At 38.5% G+C, this 23,656-nt stretch overlaps 1 protein-coding gene across 3 annotated transcripts in view; it reads left to right on the forward strand.

Moving 5' to 3' along the window:
* Positions 1–16,544, forward strand: part of CAPS2 (calcyphosine 2) — a 28,839-nt gene extending 12,295 nt beyond the window's left edge. For 2 of the 3 annotated variants that reach the window (XM_083699272.1, XM_083699271.1), the window contains exons 11-19: positions 732–806; positions 1,973–2,068; positions 2,165–2,258; positions 4,900–5,018; positions 6,347–6,423; positions 9,678–9,832; positions 10,783–10,902; positions 13,550–13,646; positions 15,008–16,136. In XM_083699272.1, coding sequence (XP_083555398.1) covers positions 732–806; positions 1,973–2,068; positions 2,165–2,258; positions 4,900–5,018; positions 6,347–6,423; positions 9,678–9,832; positions 10,783–10,902; positions 13,550–13,646; positions 15,008–15,183 — 1,009 coding nt within the window. In that variant the 3' untranslated portion in view covers positions 15,184–16,136. Of the gene's footprint in view, positions 1–731; positions 807–1,972; positions 2,069–2,164; positions 2,259–4,899; positions 5,019–6,346; positions 6,424–9,677; positions 9,833–10,782; positions 10,903–13,549; positions 13,647–15,007 lie in introns of all 3 variants that reach the window. The other variant, XR_014555355.1, reaches the window with a different exon arrangement.
* The last annotated feature ends 7,112 nt before the right edge of the window (positions 16,545–23,656 follow it).

Raw genomic sequence — 23,656 nt, forward strand, 5'->3', positions numbered from 1 at the left:
ATGACACCTGGGACGGACCGCACCCCCCCACCCCCTTCCTCTGCCAGTGACTGTGGGCCCTATCTGCACTTAAGAAGTCTGTATGTGTGCTCACACATAGGGGTTACTAACCATGTGGAAGCCTAATGCATGGAAGCCTGTGCACAAGCAGCAGCTATTCATCCCTAGGCTTTTTTAGTGCAGACATCCATGCCAACTCTTGAACACCTGGGGTGACCCAGCTGTGTGCCTTGATGCCAGGGCCAGCAGTGCAACTCCACTCTCTACTCATTGGGCCTACCCTGTGTATGACTTTGTTGAACATCAATCAATGTTACAATTGATTTTTTTATTTATTACATAGTTTCCATTTACGTAATTGTAAGCTGCCTCAAGTGTTTTGCAGAACAATGGGATATAAATATTTTGATAAATAAATAGTGTTACCTACATCATTGTAACGCTGAACTGAAGTGGGCAGTTTAGATCATTAAGGAATTTCTTCACAATCTCCACTACAGAGCTGTGAAAAAGGAATGTGGCTGATAGCATAAATAGTGAGAACATATTTCCTGTTGTATTTGTTGTTGGTTTATTAGCAATTGGAATTCACATGTTGACTTTGCCCACTGCTTTCATGATTTGTTCTCCTCGTAATTCATGAGCATTTTTAGGTTCAAAAGTAGCTTGCATGAAGAATGTTTATTTTTGCTTGTGCAGATCTTAAGTAATACTGTCAATTATTTTTACAGAATAAGGACTAGGTCAGCATTAACTGAAAATGTGCTTTCCAACAAATTACGCTTTGATGGTAGAATACTATCAAGGTATGTCTAAAACTTTTTAAGTATTTTGTAACGCAAGTATGTTTTAACTGAGGATGCTACTTTCATGTCTATATCTTACTCCAATAGTTTCTAATAAGATAATGAAATAATATTGCATGTTTTTCCCTGAGGAAGTCTTAGAAGAAAGGCAACCCAGGGTGGCAGACTAGGTGAGGAATCCTTCTGTATAAGAGCTGGGAGGGTTGGAAGGAAGGGCAGCCCTTGGTGTCACTGGAAGATTATCTGATCACTGAGATACAGTGGGTAAGATTGGAGTCACCATAAGCCACTGTGGAAATGGTGATAGTTTAGCTCCTTTGCGCACTCTCTCTGTGTAAAATCAAACTGCTGCTGCTATTGAAGGAAAGAGAAGAGGGTCAGGTATGATACTGTCTTTTGTGGTTTTTATTAGTTTTTATTTTACTGCTTTGTTATTGTCTGAGGATCCAGCTAGCTAGCTAGACCATTACTGATTGGTTAAAAATTATTGTTTGACATATTAAGTATTGTGCTTTGTAAGGTTTCAATTGTTTACTTGAGACAATATGCATCTGGGCAGTGGTAGATAGAGGAGAGGAGGCACAGAATACTATTTTTTGCAAGGAGGCTATATATATATATATATCACACTGCCCTGGTGTTGGCGTAATGGGGTAATTATCTTTAGATGCTCTTTTATTGAGGTTATTCACTGTTGAATTGTTGCTGATGACTTATGTGTTACTTTGTATGATTGTTTATCTGTTGGTTGTTAACCACCCTGAGCTGCAGTTCGAAGGAAGGACAGGATAATAAACTAAAAAAACTATGTGTGAAATATTGCACAACCTGTGTACTGTGGCCTTAGTCTAACATTGCATGAACAAAACAGGGGGCTGCTGTATGCACATTTTAATGGATTGAAAAGCTCCATTCATAAATAAGAGTTTTGTGAATGTAGCCCCAAATTGTTAACAAAACTCTTTCATTTGCTTAGAGGAGGTTAGAGGTAGGGATTTGCCTGCAAGCATAGGAAGTAATTCATTTGTTCATTTACTTTGTATCTAGAAAATTATTCTTATGGTAGATGTTGATGTACCTAACATGCCAAGTTCTTGTCTGTTTGGTTGATAGGGTTTCCACTATTTTTTTAAAAAAACTTACGATAGCTTCTGTTACCATTATAGAAATGGTCGCGATGCTTGTCGAGAACTGATTGGATTTTTCTTTGCATATGACAAATCTCTAACTGTATATGAATATCGGCAATTTGGTAAAAATAGGTACGTAGAATAAGGAATAACTTCAGAATTTTATCAAATCATTACTGCTCAGGAAATGAACTTAAAGGTTTGGTTTTGCTTTTTAATTTTGCACAGAACAAATGCTCTACCTTTCATTCAGAAGGGAGTTTATACTCATCAGCGTGGACAGAGAAAAGGAAAGCAATACTGTCTAAGTGATGTCTTTGTTGTAAGTATGGTGAACCTCTGTGACAATGCTTACCTAAGGGCTTGTGGATCTGCATTTGTTAGGTGTGGTGATTTGATCTTTCTATAATATTTTACTCTAGTTCCTCAGTACTAAACTAGACAAATTAAGTTATCTTGATTTCTGTGGCCAAGGAAAAATGAGCCAGGAACAACATCTCAAAATTGGGGCGGCATCGGGGTGTGTGTGTGTTATTTAGTGGGCACAATGGGATCTGCCAAATTTGCAGGGAGGTGTTTTGACAGGTTGGAGAAAGACTGAATGTGTACCACAGGAAGTTTTGCAAGATTGGGCTCAGAGGTTGGAAGATAGCGGCACTTTCCAACTTTCTCTAAGTTGGAACAAAGCTGTGGCTTCAAACAAAGATGGTTTGAAGAATGTTAATTATGGAAAGGAGACATACATTTGCAAACTGAATAATCTGAAGTCTGTTGTTGAATTCATTGGTGGAGGTGGGGGCTTCCATAACACCTCAGTGCAAAAGTGTAAGTAAGCGGAAAAATTATACTAAGCGGTAAAAATCTACTTAATCAGGAGAAGCACCTGAAGATTGACTAAAGAAAACTGGAGGGTATGTAATGTGGCAGATGATATATGTATATTTGTGTAGTTTTGTGATGGGATTTTAGTTTAATGTTCCTATTTTGGTTTTAATATATTTCATAAGGCCAGTTGCCTAGGAAAAACAGGAATAAGTACTAATGTGAGAAATGGGGGATACTGCAGTAGCCTGGGCCAGCTTGGCAACTGCTGTTAAAGGAATCAGAATATTGAACTGTTAGACTAGGGAGAGGAAGAGAAGGAATGGAGCGCTAGTGAGGAAGGAAAAAGTGTTGTGAGCATCTGGTGGAGGGAGAATGATCAAGTGCTGAAAGCAGCTGTGGGGGTAGAGACAGAACGAAGCAGTGTTGGGGAACAGGACTGGTTATGCACGGCAGTCTGGAGCAAAGTATGAGTGTCCCTTCTCAGGAACACCACACTACCATAAGGGACTCGACTGGGGAAAAGTGGTGCAGTGTCTGTTCATCGTACAAGAAAGGTAAAGCTATTCCTTCCCTCATTAGTAATATAGATAGTTTTAACAAAGGCATTTGTGTAGGCACTTTCCAGAGTGCAGACTTGGGAGTATGACCCTCCACCTGTCACATGTCAGTGGATTTGCATTCTGTGCCTAAATCTTGGTTTTATGAATTGTTCTGTTGAATACAGTATATCAATTGTCAATAGTACTGTATTAGTGGAATAAGACTGCATGTCTTACTTTTCCCACAAGGGGGCAATCAGTAGCAGTCAGGAAGGGGTTATTAATTGCTAACTTTTATAATCAAATTACAACAGCTTTGTTTAATGGGCATTTCCTTTTATTGACTAACTGCAAAATGCAATGGCATGTTTTTTGCAAATTGATCATAATTTATTAGAATCTAAAAGGATTTACTGCAAAATTTTAAGACACCACAGCTGTCATTTTTAGGTGTATTGTTTTAGATGTTGCTATTCTTTTTAGCATTCAAGGAAAACAACTAATTGCTGAATAATAGGTGACAGAAGAATTGTGTTCACTTTTTATTATATGGTCCAGAACCTTGGGTGTGAACTAAATGTGTAAATTAATTTGAAGAGGTGCCAAATTATACCGGGCAGTTAATACAAAGAGAATACTCCTATTGTGAGGTTTTTGCAATCATTCTGTGAACAGAGGGATAAAGCAAACTTGGGCTTTTGAGAATCTGTGACGCATATTATTTGGAGCAGTCTTTGATTCTGCCACAATTGAGTCTCTAGTAACAAGTTTGTAGCTGGATAATAGGGTATTGCAAGCTCCTCTGTATTTCCTCCATGGTCATTGGGCTATCACAGCAGTTAGGATAGTTTTGTTAGCTGCTCCTCTGTTCCTCAGTACATGTATTGAAAGAGACTTCTGTAGTATTACATTTTGGAAATAAACAATTGAAGCTCTTAAGTGTAGATAGATTCTTCGTAACTAGACATTGTTAAAGATGTCACATCATGGGGGGCACATCACCTTGAAGTGGTGAACACTCTTAATTCATATTGCTATGAATCACTAAATGCTGCTTTTCTCTTCCCCAATCCAATTCCCATAACTAGACATGTCTTTAATTGAGTGCACCACTTTGAATGCATTTGTTCATGTCACTGTACTTGTAATTGTTCTAGTGACTAGAACTTTTCCAGGCTATGCAAGTAGAGAGGTTCTATGACAATGGGAGCAATCAACAAAGGCAGGGAGCAGATAAAATCATGTTACTAAATGAGGGTATTGTTAGGAAATAGAGCTAACTTACTGCAGGCACTTGGGGCATTGTGGGAATAGACAAGGTATTTGGGTGGAATGGAGCTTGTGGGTGGCTGGTTGGCAGAATGAGCAAGGACAGCTGAGGATTGAGAGTTCTAATTGAATAGTAGTTATTGTTGCTAGTATTGCTAGAGAACATTAGATAAACTGCTTAGAAGAAAGAAGAAGATTGAGTATAGGAACCAAACGGTGTCTGTGCTCGCATAAGACAAACATATGTGAAATTGTTCATTTTTATGAAGATAGTAGTGATGAGTGAGTTATATTTTATGAAATATTGAAAATCACTTTTATTGCTGACAGGGAGCAGACCTAACTTTTTTGAGTGTTCAACACCCTGCCCTTCCAGAAAGTATGAAACAGAAACCAGTATTTACAATTCGTGTCACAAATATTGATGAAACTGCTAGAGCTTTTCTAAAGTAAGTGAATTTAGTCTAACGGGTCAGATTTTATTTCTTGTCTTGAAAATATGTTCACAAATAAAGGTTTATGTTGACTTGGGAGATTTGGGGTTTTTGCTGGATCTCGATGTTATATCTGATTAGACAGACACTGTGAAGCTGAAATTACTAAAATGGGGAAGTGGGAGGGTCACAATCCTTCCCTTTATGAAGCTCCAAATAAATGGAGGAAACATACAGGCAGCACTATATTACATTAATACATTATTATATTTTCTTTCAGAAAATGCAACTGTGAAATTTTATCTGAAGGGGGAATCTAGTGTTGTGGGTGGTGAGGGGCTCCTTAATACTTTCTCCTCAGGCTATTTCTCTCCTTTGGCTGCTTGGACCCTGCAAGAGAAAAGAAACTGCACAAATTTCTCTTCAAACTGCAGCTGTAGCATATCCATTTTATAAAATAAAACACTTTCTGTAAAAAAAAAAAGCAATGCATTATATCCTCAAAAGGTGGAAATTAATCAGCAGTTATTCTGTTGAAGATAAAGGGAACTCTGAAGTAGGGAGCAGAACAAGAATGGAGAAAATATTAGGAGCTGGATCTACATTGATCTTTTAAACGTTATTATAACAATAGTAGATACATTGTTATAAAATGTCACCTTACCTTTAACATGCAGTTTCCCTATGGCTGGTGGCTCGTTGCTCTGCAGTGCCCTCTGGTGTCACATTTTAATAACATATTATTAATGTTATAAACCACGAGTGTAGATCCACCCAGGGTTTCTGCTGCCACAAATGCCACTTGCATTCCTGTAATCCTTGATCTGTACTTCTAGGACTTCTCTGATAGCATAGCAGGCCTAAGGTTTAGAGATATCAGTAAAATCATAGTGGGATTTTTTGGAGGTGAGTGAGGGAAAGAACTCTTTAGCAAGACAAATTAGAAGAGAGGTAGTAATTAGAAGCAGGGATTGTAAAGATGCTAAAATGACAAGATGGGTGGTGGTTGGATAATCTTCTAAACTGGGTGGAAATATGCAACTTATTTTGAATTGGGTTGAACTCCTTCTGAAGAATCAAGCTCTGATTGACCAGGTTGTGTAGGTAACTAAGAGCACTCATACTAGCTTTGGCTGGTTTGCCAACGTAAGAAAGGGTGCTTCATGGCACTTGAATAAATTGGTTTCAAAAAATACTGAATTTTGATCAGTTACTTTAAAGCATTTTATAAATTACAAATAACTGCCTTTTCCTAGCATACTTGTAGGTGGTAATTTGAATAGATCTATGAAAGTTAACTTCTGTTATGTGTAGCGTGGTTCTAATGAATTAATATATTATAGGAAGTTTGATGTGGAAAATGAGGAATATGCTATCAAGCAAGAAGGTGAAGACAATATTATTTTACGGAATGTTCAAGGTTTGTATATCCCATACCATGTGCCTTCATGGAAGGATGGCTTTTGTTTTTTAACTAGATTAAAATATCTAGGCGTAAAATCCTACCTTTTTTACTATTATTACTATTATTATGTTTTCCAGTAAAAAAGGAGGTGCTGGTACTTTGTACCAGTGAGTGCTTTCACAGAAAAATCCCTGATTATTAATATTTATTTGCTGCTTGCTACAAAAAACTTGTCTTATAGTAACTTACGATTTCTTTCAAAAAGCATATAATTCCAAATTAAAATAAATCAAAAAATTGTTGACTTCAAGTGCTCATCCTGCAAAAACATAAAAAGGATACATACTCCCCCACCCAACTAAAGTGGAAACAGCAATTAAGAGCAGAATGCCAGCTAGAATCGCTACTGCTTTTACATATAAACTGAATGTACCTGCCTATCTTATCCCTTTTATTTATGCTGCCACCACTGATTTTTTTCTAGGAAAACATGCCGGTACTCACCATGAAGTTGTTATAGTAAGTGCCACACTTTTTAACAACAACAAAAGAGGTGCTGGTATTTCGTGCCCTTGAGTACCCCTTGAAAAAAAAAAAAGCACTGGCTGCCACTATTAAATTATTAAAAAGTTCCTATTCATATAACACACAATACTTGATTTAGTCATGGGATGAAAAGGCCGGAGACTTAATTTTAAAAGTCAAGCAATTACTTATTAAAACTTGTTTATAGTATTATATAACCAGATTATTTGTAGGTCAGATGCTAGATTTAAAAGATATTAGCTTTAAAGAGGTATCTCTTTTCTTGTCCTGGTACTCTTCTGTATTCTAAGCCAGTAGCCAATTACCCTTATCTTCTTTTCTCTCTAGCTAACTCAGGCTTTACAGAGGACTTCGCCTGAAGTCTTCTCTTTGGTTAAGGTTCTTTTCCTCATGGGCTTTATAAAGGATTCAACCTGGTCAGGAATCACTGTGTCTTGAGCACTGTGGAGAAAAGCTGTATATATGTTTGTTTATGTTCATGTTTTGAAATGAAAATAGTTTGTAACTGATTTGAGGCCTTGTACTGTTACGATGTTGTAAGCCTATGTAACAGTAGATCTTGGTGACAGATTCTGGCAGAGGAGATAAGAGACCTATTGCTTCCAAGATTTTATTAAGTGGGTCCAGGATCAGGTAAATCCAGTCTGATTGATCTAGGTGACAGCAGAATGATTGAGGTTCCATTCATATGGGTGTTAACTAGGTTTTGACAGTTGAGGAGTGGGGCGATAGTGATTTGATGAGGGCAGTGTGAGGTATAAGACCAGACAATAAATAACAGAGAGGAAACTGAAGCTCATAATGTAATACTCAAGTGTGTTATGCTTGTCCAATAAAGATCAGCAGTAGTAAGCCAGGTGCTGACTTGTTCTAAGACGCTGTCCTGTATATAGATTTTGCCAGAGGAAGGTTGCACAGGTGAATTTGTAAAGTTGGCCAAACTGTCCAAACAGCTAGAAATACAACAGACTCTCAACTTGTGCTGGGGTTAAGTTCTGGGGTTGATGCATAAAGCCAAATTCATGTTTAGTCAAAACACCCTCTCTCTGCACTGCCAAACACTCTCCCAAGGTGAGTGCAATGGTGGGCATGATTGCCAACGTTTTTCTCTACCCAGATGTCCATACCCTGTAATTTTTTTTCAGCCTAGCACATAAAGATGAATTTGCACAAGTTAATTGTGCGTGAATTGCTAGTTGATTGTACAACTAGAGGAGCTTTTGGTTGTAGATGCAGATTGTCTCCAATACCTGGACTGGGTTTTGTGTGTATTTGATTGGGGTGGAATCTTAAGGAATTTTGTCTCCAGTGAAAGGCGCTTGGAGTTTGTTGTCAACAATGGCATCTCTTGAGTCTTCAGAAACTGTTAACAAATGCCTTTAAGACCCCAGTGTATCCCTTTCTGTAAATAGCATCCTTTGAATAAACCAACAATCTTAGTTTAAAGTTCATCTAGTGGTGCTGTCCCTTCTCATGCCTAAGCCTACAGTACATGCTCTTAGAAGATTTGTAAAGCATTCTGACTGAATGGGTGGCATTCAGTTTTTCAAAGGATTGATAGCTAAACCTCTGTGTTTATATACAAGTGAAGCTGTGGAAACCCAGTGTATCCAACACAGACAATTGTCCACAGCTGACAGGTCTGGGTTCTGTTATTTTAGATCTGCTGTTTTACTCTTTCTTTCTCTGCAGACTTTCTAAGAATTTCAGCCATGGTGTCCTGGCTGCTTCTCCCTGGACAACTACATGCTGCCACTAGGACCTCTTACACCTCCAGCTGCTTCCTCTTGACAGCAGGGGCTTCTTCAGCTCCCATTCTTGTCATACTCTCTTTTTTGTCTTCTCTCAGACTCTGATTTCAGACTCTCCCACAGTAGCGCTGTGTCTGCCCTTTTATTCTTCCCTGTCAGACTCCTTTAACCAATCAAAAGGGTCTCTCTGACATGCCATTGGCCTTTAATTAAGGACCAGTGAGTTCAAATGGAACGTCCATTAAATGGTCTGTTACAGCTTGGCCTTTTTGATTCTCTTGACCCATGTAAATGTAACAGTCTCTGGTGCCAGCAGACATAATGGAAAATTTCACAAGACACAGTCACCTCTTTAGTAACTATACAAACATAGCTGTCTATTGGTTTTGTATACATTATATCTTCCAGGCCTCTGTTAGAGGTAAATTGACCATCACATTCAGCAAACTATTTACAATTCAAACAGTTTTTATAACGTAACGACATTACCTTGTGTAACTTTCATTTCATAATGTTCTCCATGTTCTTGGATTTTAAAAAAAATATGTTTCTGATGATATTTATTCCATTTTATTCCATTTGTGTCAGTGAATAACTATAATTCTTAGTTACAACCTAAAGTCCTTTTATTCTGCGACATGTAATAATGTTAATAAACTATTAACATTATTACATGTCCAGAATAAATGGACTTTAGGTTGTTATTAAGAAATATAGTTATTTACTGATGCAAAACAAAAGCTTTATGTATCCATTTATTTGTTTACTTTATTTATTTAAGGTTGTCTCTTAGCACAGAGGAAGAAAATATTTTTGCATGCACAAGGTCTGAGGTTAAATACGCAGCAACGCCAGTGAAAAATATCTCATGTAGCAGGACTTTCAAAGTCCTCTGCCTAAGACCTTGGAGAATAATTATAAGTCAGAATAGACAATATTAAAATGTTCCCTGCTTTTACCTTTCCCCCCCAGACAGACTAAGAGAAAAACTAAGTAAAAGAGGAGTTCGTACAATTACAAGATTAGGAAAGTATTTCCGGGAGCTGGAAAAGAAACAACATGGAATTCTTACAAAAGCAGACTTCAAACAAGTGCTGAAAGTGTTTCATTTAGACATTTCTGAAAAGGTATGCTGTCATGAACCCACTCTTCTGAGGGAATCTGCTGATCCCCATCTGCAAACAACCTAGTATGTTCCATCTAAAAAACTACTCTGGGTATATCTCAGAGTAAATTGCTGCCACCAACCCTCTATGGATTGTCTCTTTCCCAGGGTAGAAAGCAGCTTCCCTGTACCAGTCTAGAACAGTTAAATGTATTTTTATTTAGAGAACACGGAGTTGGCATCAGCAGAACAGGTAACTTAGAAAGGAAAAGGAAAAAACTTGCCTTCTCTAGCTCTGTATAAAATAAGTTGCTTGGAATCAACATTTAACATATTTGTATGGAACATGGACAGCGATTTTTATGCTGATATACACATCCTCCTTTTCAAAATTTTACTTCTGGGAGGCAGAGTTCTTTTGGAATTCTTGTTTCAAGCAAGTATGAGAAGTCAGGCTGGTTGTCAGTAGTAATCTATTCCAAACCTCATAGTTTATCAATACAAGTCAGAGACAATCTCCCTCCCACCCACTTCCCTCATTGCTACTGTAGAGGCTTCTAAGGTGACAGAGAGACTGGTTGATTTCTTCTCTCTCCTACCCCAACAGCGCTGTTGCCTGGACATCATTAATATGCTTGACATCATGTTAAGGTCAAAATATTTCTTCCATTATAACCTAGGACAAATAATCTGCACCTTACATCTGGTTTACTTGGAAAATACAATTTGCTTCTACTGTGCCATGATAAAATTAAAACACTAAATCTTGAAGTCTGCATCTATATTGAAATTGTTTTAAATACGTTTTTTATTGTTTTGTCACCTGTTTGCTGCCCTGTACTTCTTTGGGGTGAGGAGTAGGATAGAAGTTTAATAAATAAAAACTTGGCCTCTGCCATTGTTGCGTTATGTGGTAGTGTTAGGCTGTGTGCTGAATTGCAACTTATTTGACACAAAATTCTTTAATTTTAGGAGTTCGAATCTTTGTGGTTAATGCTTAATGACAACAGAAATGATGAAGTTGATTATGCTGAGTTTACTCGTGCCATCCTTGGTGAAATGAATGAATATAGGAAAGCATTTGTGAGAAAAGTAAGTGGGTTTTAAATATATACATATATGTAGTTTATCTACATATCTGTGTGGACCACAGCAGACTGTGGGGGGTTCTTAAAGAAATGGGAATGCCTGACCACCTTATCTGTCTCCTGAGAAATCTCTATGTGGGACAAGAAGCAACAGTTAGAACTGGATATGGAACAACTGATTGGTTCAGAATTAGGAATGGGGTACGACAAGGCTGTATATTGTCTCCCTGCTAATTTAACTTATATGCAGAATACATCATGCGAAAGGCTGGACTGGATGAATCCCAAGCCGGAATTAAGATGGCTGGAAGAAATATCGACAGCCTCAGATATGCAGATGACACAACTTTGATGGCAGAAAGTGAGGAGGAATTAAATAATCTCTTAATGAGAGTGAAAGAGGAGAGTGCAAAATATGGTCTGAAGCTCAACATCAAAAAAACTAAGATCATGGCCACTGGTCCCATCACATCCTGGCAAATAGAAGGGGAAGAAATGGAAGTAGTGAGAGATTTTACCTTCTTGGGCTCCATGATCACTGCAGATGGTGACAGCAGTTACGAAATTAAAAGACGCCTGCTTCTTGGAAGAAAAGCGATGACAAACCTAGACAGCTAAAAAGCAAAGACATCACCTTGCAACAAAGGTCTGTATAGTTAAAGCTATGGTTTTCCCAGTAGTTATGTATGGAAGTGAGAGCTGGACCATAAAAAAGGCTGATCGCTGAAGAATTGATGCTTTTGAATTGTGGTGCTGGAGGAGACTCTTGAGAGTCCCGTGGACTGCAAGAAGATCAAACCTATCCATTCTTAAGGAAATCAGCCCTGAGTGCTCACTGGAAGGACAGATCCTGAAGCTGAGGCTCCAATACTTTGGCCACCTCATGAAAAGAGAAGACTCCCTGGAAAAGACCCTGATGTTGGGAAAGATGGAGGGCACAAGGAGAAGGGGACGACAGAGGACGAGATGGTTGGACAGTGTTCTCGAAACAACCAACATGAATTTGTAGAAACTCTGGGAGGCTGTGGAAGACAGGAGTGCCTGGCGTGCTCTGGTCCATGGGGTCACGAAGAGTCGGAAACGACTAAACAACAAGTTTAAATACAGATAACTAAGAAGTACTCATCTGCTTAATGCTTTATTGTTAAATGCTATCTAGTATGCAATATATATACTTTAAGATCATTAATCACTATATGTTTTGAAGAAAAGTTTGCTTCCTCTGGTTTGTCATTTAACAGTTCTTGTTGCCTTTATAATCATTGACTTGCCCTGTTGACTTTTCTGGAACAACAAATCAATACCTTTGAAACTGCAACCAGAATTCTGCAAGTGTTGATACAAATTTTACTCATATGATTTGATTCTGTACTCCTTTTGGGGGCAGGGATGGGTGATTGAGACTGGACAAGTTTCTAAAATTTGTTTCTTACCATCTGTAAAAGAGGAATACTGTATCAGTTTTCTGATAAATATTTCCAGATTGTGTCATTATTAAAAAACTAATCATGATTTCATTTACTTAAAGCGTTTCTATACCACCCTTCTTAATATTTATTATAAGCATTTCAGTTTGTAATTTGTTTCTCTGTCTTTGCTCTCTTTCAGTCTCTCTTCCTCCCTTTTGCACTTTTTGCATGCATAACCCCACAAAACGTGACTCCTTAAGGCCAGAAATTGGTTATGCGTGCCACAATAATGCACTGCAAATATCAAAACAAATTAAAGGCATGCACTGCAAAATAGTCTTTCACCTGCAGGTCTGTTTTGCATGCTAGAATAAAGGTATCATTCCGGGTATTTAATCCTATGGTCCTTGAACCCGTTAGGCATTTCACTTTGTGAAAATATAACTCCTGTTTTGAACAGTACCAATCTTTTTTTTTCTTCCTTTGGCAACGGATGTGCAGAAAGAGAGGAATTTTATTTCTAGGTCATTTGAATAAAATTTGTCAGTTGGTGAGAAAATGAGTGAGTCAGTGAGAAAATGCTTTATGCATCAGGCAGAAAAAAGTGTTAATGAATTGGCAGTGTTGACCAAAAAATAATAATCTAAAAAACAAAACAAAACCCTTCACTCTAAACAGACTTGTGGGCATGAAATACCTGACTTGGATCCATGTAAGTTACACTCACAGTATGAAATTGATGTACTTAAGTTAGTCAGGTCTATTAATTTCAGTGGGCTTAGTCTTTGAGTAGGAATAACATTGGAGACAATTTATATTTTGGCGTAAAAGTCATTAAACAGCCTGCTTTCCTGATACCAGTTACAAAAGTTACAGTTTTAAATTGTATGCCACTTCAATACATTTTTTAAAAAGTGGTATATAAATACTTAAATAAATAAATAAATAAATAAATAAATAAATAAATAAAATGCTTGCTTCCAGTGAAGTGTGTGTAGTTAAGCACACCCAGCTATTTACTTTACTATTCCATTTTTTATCTTTCTCCAAACCCAACATGGGGGTGTAGGTTCATAACTAAGATGATTTCTTTACTTATGGTTTTGTTTTTTTTATATGCACATTCTGTCTTTTTAAGGTCAGACCAACCAATTAATTCTTATCATTCAAGATGCCAGGTGTATGTGAGCATAATTTGTGTTTCTCTTCCTTGCTCTTTTCTGACCGTTGTCTTTGTTTCAGGCTTATATGAAGCTAGATTATAACAAAACTGGCAGTGTTCCTATGACAGATATCAAGAAATGTTATTGTGCTATAAAACATCCTCAAGTCGTAGCAGGTAATTAATGTACACGAAAGTAATTGTTGATTTGTCTTGTTATCAACATCGTATTATCTATCCCACTTCTTCTGACTAGCCCAACAACACAAAGTGAAAGTACGATGTCTATTCTGACCTCTCTGAACTTGTGGGGAAGGCAGGGCGAGTCACTCATATTGTGTGCCCTGTTTTGGTGTAAATGGCAAAAAGTGGTTGTTGGTTTTTTTTGCCACAACTGCATTCTCTTGGCCTAACTGGAATAAGAGGCTGGTGCTTCCTTAGGACTTCTAAGATGTGCCACAGGATGGGAGGGACTGAGGTTACAACAATTAATGACTGGTCACAAAGGCTATTTGTGGATGCCTAAGTTTGTCCATTAGGGGGAAAAAATACTTGTTTTGATTAAGTACCAGATTTCCACATACATATCTTTGAACAGATACCATTACAACCTTTTGGTACCACAATAAGCTGTAATGAACTCTGCTGAACATGTGACAAAAAATTAACATGTGCTCATTTATCCCAAGGCGAGTGGTCAATACTGTGTCCATCGTATAGTCTGAAAAGGTATGAAGAAGACTCACAAAGTATACAGAAACTCTGTGATCGAATTCCCAGCCCTCTCAATACTGATGTAACAACCCACGGAGAAGGGCTCAAAGCTTTTTGCTTTGGGTTGATAGTGATTGAAAGGAGTAGATGCCTTGCTTTCTGACCCATTTTAGTCACACTTTGGGAATGTGGGAAAGAGGGGAGCCAGCATCTTCTTGTCAACAATTCACATCTTATTTGAATGGCTTGCCTTACATTTTGATAATAAAGTTACCAACCGACTCAAAAAATGGACTATCCTGCTCCAGTGCTTTTAACAGCAACTAAGGTTTAATTTGTGATAATTGAACTTGAAAATATTGTCTGAAATAGGAATACGAGTATTAATTATAATCATTGTGATATTGAAAACAGGGTAGTGATTCTTTCTTACTTTCTTGGTTTATTTAATTTAGAAAAAATATGGTGCAAAATGGGTTTGAAAAATGGTTATATCATGGACATAGCAATGATGGCTGGTAACTTCCAAGCCACTATTCTGTGTATATTTATCAAGAATTCTTCAAATCCATACTATTGAACAATATTGCTTTGTTTAATTTCCTCATTCATATCTACAGATTGGGATAATGAAAGAATAAAAAAACTGAGATAAAATTCCCTTTGACCTTCTCCTGCCTTGGTTTGCCTCCTGCAATTTTCGCTTAAGAAATCCCTTTATGTACTTTTAATAACAATGACACATGGATTTTGATTTTGTTTAATTTTTTTTGCTCTCTTGGCATCCCTGCTAATGTCTTTAATAATAAGCAATATTTTAACAGGTGATGCAACAGAAGAAGAAATTAGATCTTCATTTCTGGAAACTCTGGAGGATGCCTGCAGCAATGCTAATGAAGTGTCATTCTGTGAGTTTGAGGACTATTATGAAGGATTAAGTATTGGCATTTTGGATGATGAAGATTTTGTTAACACATTAAGGAACCCCTGGGGTATTTAGTGTAAACGTCTAGGTGGGAAGCACTACCAGAATTTGAAACATGTTAACGTCTTGCATGAAAGTGTCTCAAATTAGCCTGAATAGTCTGAAGATATTTCAGTAATTTTTTAGAATGTTGTTTGTTCATCTCTTTTGAACTTTACACTTTTACACTCTGAATATTCTTAATATGAAAGCTGTGTTTTGGTACAAATTCAGAATATTTTCCTGCCTCTAAAAACTCTTATTAAGACTACAACCTAGATAAGGAAACTGTGTGTTTTGTTAAATCGGAACTGAGTAAAAGGAGATATGAGAGAGGAAGTTACAGGTTTGATCAATATAGTTAATTTTTTTAAGTGATTGTATGCAACCACTATACAATGACTGTTTCTAGTAAGTCTCTATAGATTTAGAAGTGCTTTTAAAAGGCTTATTACCAGAAAGGCTGATACTATTGCAATTCCCTACCAGTTTCTGACAGATCACACTACAAAATGTATCAACAACTCTTTCAGTGGTTTTCCCAGGTGCTTCCTATGTTTTTCCTTAAGTACAAACCAAATAGCATAGAAAGTTATATGCAGATGTGCTCTTACAACATTTTAGAAGTTGCCCATGGTAAGACTGACATGCATGTCATAGCAGCAGCTACATTTCTTGTTAACTGCAAATTTTATCTGAAAAGTGAGTTCTAATTGAAGCATTGTACTTTTATAAAATAACGTTTTGAAAACACATCAATTTCTTAGCTATTTCTAGAACTCATTGTATATTTTACTTCTTCACCCATGTGCTTTCCTGATTGTGGTAGTAGTTGTTACATTGACAGCACATGACAACACTTACTGAAGATTTGTTTTATTGTGATTACTGGAAATGGTTGTAATTTTATATGATCTCATCTGTTATGTTTTAACTGAGTTGTATACCACTTTGAGATTTTATATATAGAGAGAGAAAGAAAGAAAGAGGTTATAAAAATGCTTTAAAATAAATAAATAAATGCCTTGGTTGATGGGTATATGGTTTTCATATATTCCATTGTTATGATCTGCCATTATTTTGGTTGGGTGTTGGTTTGCTTTTACTAAAAAGGTAGAGAACAGCTTATTTGATCTTAATGCGCACATTTTTTTAATCATCCCACTAATATTATGTCTTTAAATTGTGCCTTTGAAATACAGATTATATTGATGCTGAAGAGATTTATTATTTTTATGCAGTAAAAAACCTTGGTAAGCTTGTTATGTGAAATATGCAATTTAATGTTAGAGACTTTTCATAACCAAATTTCATTTTTAATTATGTAGCATTAAACTATGATATATTAAACTATAGCATTAACATTAAAGCATTAAACTATGGATGTTTACTATGCATGCAAGTGTTGGCCTGTTTTATTATGTTATCCCACCTTTCATTTCAAGAACAAATATCAAGGCGGTTCACAAACAAATAAAATCCAAGAACAATATAACAAGAATAAAACGAAGAATACAGTAACCTGTAATTAAAATACAACTACATTAAAATATCCATAATTAAAATATAAAATATGGAAGCTCATTAAAACAGCATAACAGTTAAAACAGTTAAAAACCATTAAAACTAAAATGAAAGCAGGATCTTCAATTCAGGAGATCTGGGAAATATTTTCCTAAACACTATACGCAACACTTGGTGGTACCATGCCTCTAATGTGCCTCCTGATAGCTCTTTCCAGGTCCTGGCTATGATTACCCCAACTGCAGTGATAAAATATCTTATTAGGTCCTCATTCAGTAAATCCACATTTTGGCTAATAATAATAATAATAATAATAATAATTTTATTTATATCTCGCCCTCCCCAGCCGAAGCTGGGCTCAGGGCGGCTAACAACAATCAAACAATCAAACAAACAATCCAACATTCTAAAAACATTTCATTATAAAAATTAATTAAAATCAAATTAATGGCAACCGTTAAGCAAAATTCTGTGCAGGATGCTAGAGGAGGGAGTCAGGCTGCGCCCTGACCAAAGGCCTGGTGGAACAACTCGTCTTGCAGGTCCTGTGGAAAGATGACAGGTCCCGCAGGGCCCTAGTCTCTTGTTTCACCTAGAGTGTTCCACCAGATTGGAGCCGCAGCCGAGAAAGCCCTGGCTCTAATTGAGGCCAGCCTAACCTCTCTGAGGCCTGGGACCTTCAGGATGTTTTTATTTGCAGACCGTAGGTTCCTCTGTGGGGCATACCAGGAGAGGCGGTCCCGTAGGTACGAGGGTCCTAGGCTGTATAGGGCTTTAAAGGTTAAAACCAGCACCTTAAACCTGATCCTGTACTCCACCGGGAGCCAGTGCAGCTGGTATAGTACCGGATGAATGTGATCTCGCAGCGAAGACCCCGTAAGGAGTCTCGATGAGGCATTCTGCACCCACTGGAGTTTCTGGGTCAGTCTCAAGGGCAGCCCCACGTAGAGCGAGTTACAATAATCCAGTCTGGAGGTGACTGTCGCGTGGATCACAGTGGCTAGGTCAGGGCGAGAGAGATAAGGGGCCAAGTGCTTAGCTTGGTACTCAGAAATCAGTGGGTGATGGCAGCTGCCAATCCATGTTTGGTTTAATTCCAGTGAAAATGGTGAAGACGTGCTAATTTTCTTACCTTGTGACCCATAGGGTGTGGAACGGTACAGAGAGGGATAAGGACTATCTGAAGGACCCCATCACATGACGCAGTTTAGTCACTTTTCAACAAATACCCATTGTGATGTGAGAAGATTCCATTGTAGTAAAGTGTGAATTAAATAGCTTAATTGGCTGAGGCAGCAATATTTTATTCTGTTTCAAACTTTATTAAGTGAATCCTTAATACTCTTTAGAGATCAGTCTAATTCCGAGATCCTGCTATTTTCCTCAACACAAATTAAATCCTGTAATCAAGCTGATACAAAAGTTTTTGCTACTGAATTATTTTTGTTTTATGACCGTGTTTACATAGGAGCACTAGAGACAACTGCATGTGGTATATGTGAATCCAGTAAACATGCCCGCACTGGGGTTCAATTAATCCCTACCCCTTCCCACAGTGTTTCAGAAACCAGAAAAAAGTACCTGAGATTTGGAAACTTGAAGCTTAAATGGCTGACTTCACGTAGTGTTCTAAGGATAAGAGGATTTAAGGTGCTTGAATGTCAAGCCAGTGCTCTAATTTCACTCTTTTAAAAATAACATTTTGGAATGGCCTGAAAGCTTTCAACCTATACAACTCTAGAGATGGGGGAGGGACGGAGGGACATGTGATTGTGTTGTAAAGCCTGTCTTAACATATATTTACAGTTGTCTTAAAAGGAATCTTCTTTCAGGAGGAAAAAGCCTTGTGACACAAAACAGCCCCCTTCAGTTTGTATCAACTGCAAATCCATCCCCTACTGCAGCTGCACCCAGATAGGAAAATAAGATTGAGGTGGCTTTCCATCTGACTAATCCCATGTCATTTACAACTGAGAAAGCTATAAAACCACCACTTTGAATTCCAGCTGGAAACTTATCAGAAGCTAATTCAGATCCTGCAACATGCTCCTGAACTGGTGCTCTAATTAATCTGCAAAGCATGACATTCTGCATAAGCTTTAGACTTTTCAGTCTCTTAGGATGACATTCAGTCACAAAGAAACAAGGATATGGACAGTTGTAGCATAACCTTACAATGGAGACAAAATATAATACTTATTTTTCATGGCATAAATTAAAGGTACTCTAAATAGGATTAAAGGAAAGCATTAAAGGGCTACCAAGCCAGATGTCTTCTGCACTAAAGCTATTTGGCTGGTTAATCAAGGTTTACAAATGAATCTTGGAGTTAGAAGGTTTAGAATTGCTACAGGGACAAACTATTGGCTTCTTTTTAATTAGCATACTAAGTCAGAAATATGCAAATTATTCCATAACCTAAGAACAGTTTTGTTATCTACTACAGCATAGTGGCTTCATGTGCCTTTGGGTCTACTCTGATAGAATGGCTGGTCCCTATATTTATTATGGCTCAATGTCACCCTGTGTTAGTTATTTTAGAGTGTCATTTATCTTTGTAGATTGAAAAGAGAAACAACAGACAGCAGAAGTGAGAGCCCCAACTATTGAGCTTCTGTGCTTCAAAGCTACAAGGCAATGAGGAAGAAGACCAGAAGCATTTAAAGCAGGCATAGACAAACTCAGCCCTCCAGATGTTTTGGGACTACAACTCCCATCATCCCTGACCACTGGTCCTCTTAGCTAGGGATGATGGGAGTTGTAGTCCCAAAACATCCGGAGGGCCGAGTTTGCCTATGCCTGATTTAAAGCGTACTTGACTTGGAGTAGTCTTACTATCCATCATACAATTTGATCCAGGAAGCAAATATTGGTTTGAGGGACTGGTTTCATGTACAAATCCAGGAATATGATGTGGCACTATGACTCCTGAATAGAGGCTGCACAGTGACATTCCCATTTTTTACTATATAGATAGAAACAATTAATAAGAGTACTTGACCATTAGCCCTTTCTATGTAGGTAAGCAACACATTCAATTTACAAGCTATAACAGGAAGCCACTGAAGCTCTTCCTAGACACTTTAGTGGGAAATGCTGCCAGAAAATAGGCAGAGCAATCTCAGCATTGGTCCTTTGCAGAAGATTGTTCTGTTTCCATGGCAGTAGACAGCTCCATCCAAACAGAAGCAGTTTTCTCTGCAAAAGTTACATGGGGGAGGGGAAAATGCAACCCAAATGAAGGTGGAAAGCATCTGATCTACAAGTAAGCATATCACTTCTACTGTGATCTTTTGTAAATTCTGAAATGGGAATAAGAAAGTTTTTCCTGCCTTCACATATGTGGCTGCAACTTTGAGAATGGCATCCATTGTAGTTGATTTACACATTAGCCTCTTAAAAGGAATATGTTTATTATGGTATCCCTCTGCCTGACTTGGAATCTAGAAGAAAGCAATAGAGTGTCTTCCAGCAGCACCTACTTCCAGGACTTGCTGATTCCTTTCCCTGCCCCATGATTCTTCAAAAGAGAGAGAAGCTTTCACTGCCACACAGGGATCCACACTAGCAGCATCACTTAGCTGTTTCAACACACCAGTATCTTGCTCACTGCATCAGTAGGTGCTCTTACTTGTGGGCAAGAATGAAAGCCCAGTTCAGTCCACTTGAAACTCATACAAAAGAGAGGCAGGAAGAAATTTCTAACAACATTCTCAAAAGGTCTGTGGTTTAACCTGTTTTATACTTTCTATTCTCTTTGGCCCTTTCACACATCATGCTAACATGGGGGTGTGATATCCCAGAGAGCAGATTGCAGCTGATTTGCATCTCTAGTTGTTTTGTATCTTTGCTATGCTCAGCGAAGCCTGGCTTGGCTTAGTGCAGGGATGGGGAACCTGTAATCCTCCAGATGTGTTGGACTACGATCCCATCAGCCCCAGCCAGCATAGCCAAGGTCAGAGATGATGGGAGTTACCGAGTTACCATCTGGATACCACGTGTTCCCTATCCTTGGCTTAGTGTGTCATCCAAACACAAGACTCGAGGCAAACTCTCCAGAGTCTCACCACAAGCTGTTACTAAGGTTTGTTATTGGTCTACAACTCATGGTTAGCCTGGACAGAGCTAAACCATAGACCCAGGTTCAGACACCACACCAAGCTATGGCTTCCTAGTTCAGCATGTTGCTGCAGTCGCGATCTCCTCTCTGGCTGCTTATATGGATCACTATATCTCTGAGATGATTAAAGCTATTTGCACTAGTAAATAAGTTGGTTTCATGTTTCCTTGAGAATAGCTTTTTTCTGTTTAGCCCAGTGCAAAAAATAAAATAAAAAATCCTGTTCCCCTCAAACACTTTTATGCTCTTTCAAAAATACAAATTGGTTTAAAATGGAAGTGGAGGACCTCAGGTCTAGGGGCTGAATGTGGCCCTCTATGTCTCTCTATCTGCCCCTTTGGACTTCCCTCAGACTATGCTTCCTTCTCATGTCACTCATTGGTCGTGTTCCTCCCTTTTTTCTGTTTGTTTGCAGTTGCCAGTATCATTGGTTTCACATCATGTCAAGAATCTTTTCATTAAAGTGATACATATTTAAGAGAGCTTGCAAGGAAGTGTTTGTTGTCTTCTAGTAAGATATCTCTTCAAGAAAGTTACTTTCTGCTGATTCAAGATGAATCTTTCTTTTAAAATTCCTTTCAAAAGAAGATTTCTTTTGTTTAAAGCTGAGAATGTCTGCTTCAACAAAACCTCAACTATAAACCAGTTTCCACTGAACAATATGCAGTATGATCACATCATGCATGGGGATGGCACATATACACAAAAATGTGTATACTTGAACCACCTGCTTGGAACAGCTCCTGCACACACATTCTTACTTTTGTGGACGGTTCACTGAGCAGGCCTTGTCCCCCAAGCAAGGCAAAGCGCTTTTAAGCTCTCCACCTTCCACGCATTTAATTTGTGTGTTTTCAACCGATCAGTCTTCAACCATATAAGTTGGAAATCACACAAGTTAAATGAATTTAAGATGCTATCATACTGTATGTGAAATTCAGTTGGGACTGATTTAAGGAGATGTTATAATATTTATGCAATCTATATTGCATTCTACTACACAGAAGAAGAAGAAGAAGAAGAAGAGGAAACAAATACACAGAAACAAATTTAGACAAAATAAATGTGCAAATACTTCTAAAAACAAGGGGAAATATTATTTTTCTGTTTTTCTTTTAGCAGAAAAGCATATATGTTGCCATTCTCTAATACTTAAGTAACTTAAAATTGTTGCCAGAGGGAAAAGTTATAAATGTCCTTAAAGCCACTTAAGAAAACAAAAGTTAGAAGAACAGATTAGATGATTTAGAGAGCTCTGCAGGATTGGGAAGGGTGACGGTGAATCTAAATGATTTTGACTCCTTGACTATGTTGGATGTGTGTAGGATCTTGATAATAGGCATAGATGACCTCTGAAGTCAAATGCTGTTCAAGCTAGCCTAAATTAAAATTACAAGTGGATCCCTTAGCTTGGAGAGAAGCAAATCACAACAAAAGGGAAGGAAATAATGAGGCCAAATGGACCAAAAATATGTTTAAATGTCCCTAGAAGAGGGATATAATGAAGTCAAAGGCCTACAAAAAGCCAGAGTTTCTCCCAGAAGCGGGAACCAAAAAAAGAAAGCTGTAGACACTAATGAAATTAATTAGGGGATGGTGACCCATTTAAAGATCACTCTATATGTTACTGTGTTCTTGGACAAAGATACAAAACAAATATAGCTTTTAGATAAGCAACTTTTCCTTTTGCTATGAGCACACCAATTGAGCAATGGTACAAAATAATACCTTGTGCCATGCTTCAGATGTTGCAGTTAGTTTTTAATGGATTCAGCAGCTGTGACACAGACACTGGAAGGCATTGAGAAAGACAGCCCCTTCTTACGGACAATTACCAGCATTGATCACAAGGAGACCTAATATCCAAGGTATTCTTGAATCTTAGATGTTCTAGCGCTGGAATGGGAAACTTGTGGCTATTGGCCTGATGACACACAGCTTGAACCACCATCCAACTCTGCAGGTGCTGCAGGCCTGTTCTTGCTTACCAGATTGCAATTGATTTGCAATTGATTCCTCTTATGCCCCATGTGTATATGTGAGGTAGAGAAAAGAGACGGTGGCACAGAGGAATAGCTAGGTAATGCTACAATCTCTGCCAGCTTTTGGATCTTAATTCTCCCACCATTGGCTGAGCCCCCTGGTTGCCTTTTGCGATGTGTCAATGGCGTTCTATGGGGAGGCGGGCGGTTCTCTATGTTGGGAAATTTCCATTCCACCTTAAGGAGCAGACATGGAACTGTTACGTGTCACATGTCTGTTTAAGACTCTCCTCCCTGAAAGAGAGGGGAGTGGTTGTGGGCGGGAGCCCGAGCACCGCCCAGCAGGGGGCGTTGCCCCCTGCCTCCAGCTCACCTGGCTGGCACTCACGCCCCCCGGTGGCCACCCAACCAGGTGCCGCGGTGGGGGCGTGTTCAGCAGCCTTTTGCTGCAGTGCCAGCCTTTCCCTGGCCTCATTCCACATCGTCGTCCCGTCACAAGTCACCCACCCTCCACTTCCTTTTAGTTAGGGCTTAGGTCATTGGCCTTGCTATGGACCTTAGGTTGGTCGCCCTGGTTGCCCGGGGGGCCTGGTAGGAGTTTTTCCATTTGGCAATAGGCTTTTTGGTTTTTTCGCCTACCTCGTAGCAATCGTCACAACTTTTGTGGTATTGGTGGGTAGGTTAGGCATTGGAATAATGTGTTGTGGTGTGTCGAAGTGCTAGGTGTGGCCATCGCCTACGCCTTCAATTTTTAGGGGTATTCCGTTAAAGGAATCAGGCGGTCATGTATTCTGTCCGATGCCTGCTTGGCGGGAGGCCATGGCACGACCCGCGGTGACAGCAGGGGTGAGCCTATAGTTGGATTAGCATCAACAGGTGATGA

The sequence above is a fragment of the Podarcis gaigeae genome (genome assembly GCF_964106915.1).
Source record: "Podarcis gaigeae genome assembly, chromosome: 10".
NCBI lineage: Eukaryota > Metazoa > Chordata > Lepidosauria > Squamata > Lacertidae > Podarcis > Podarcis gaigeae.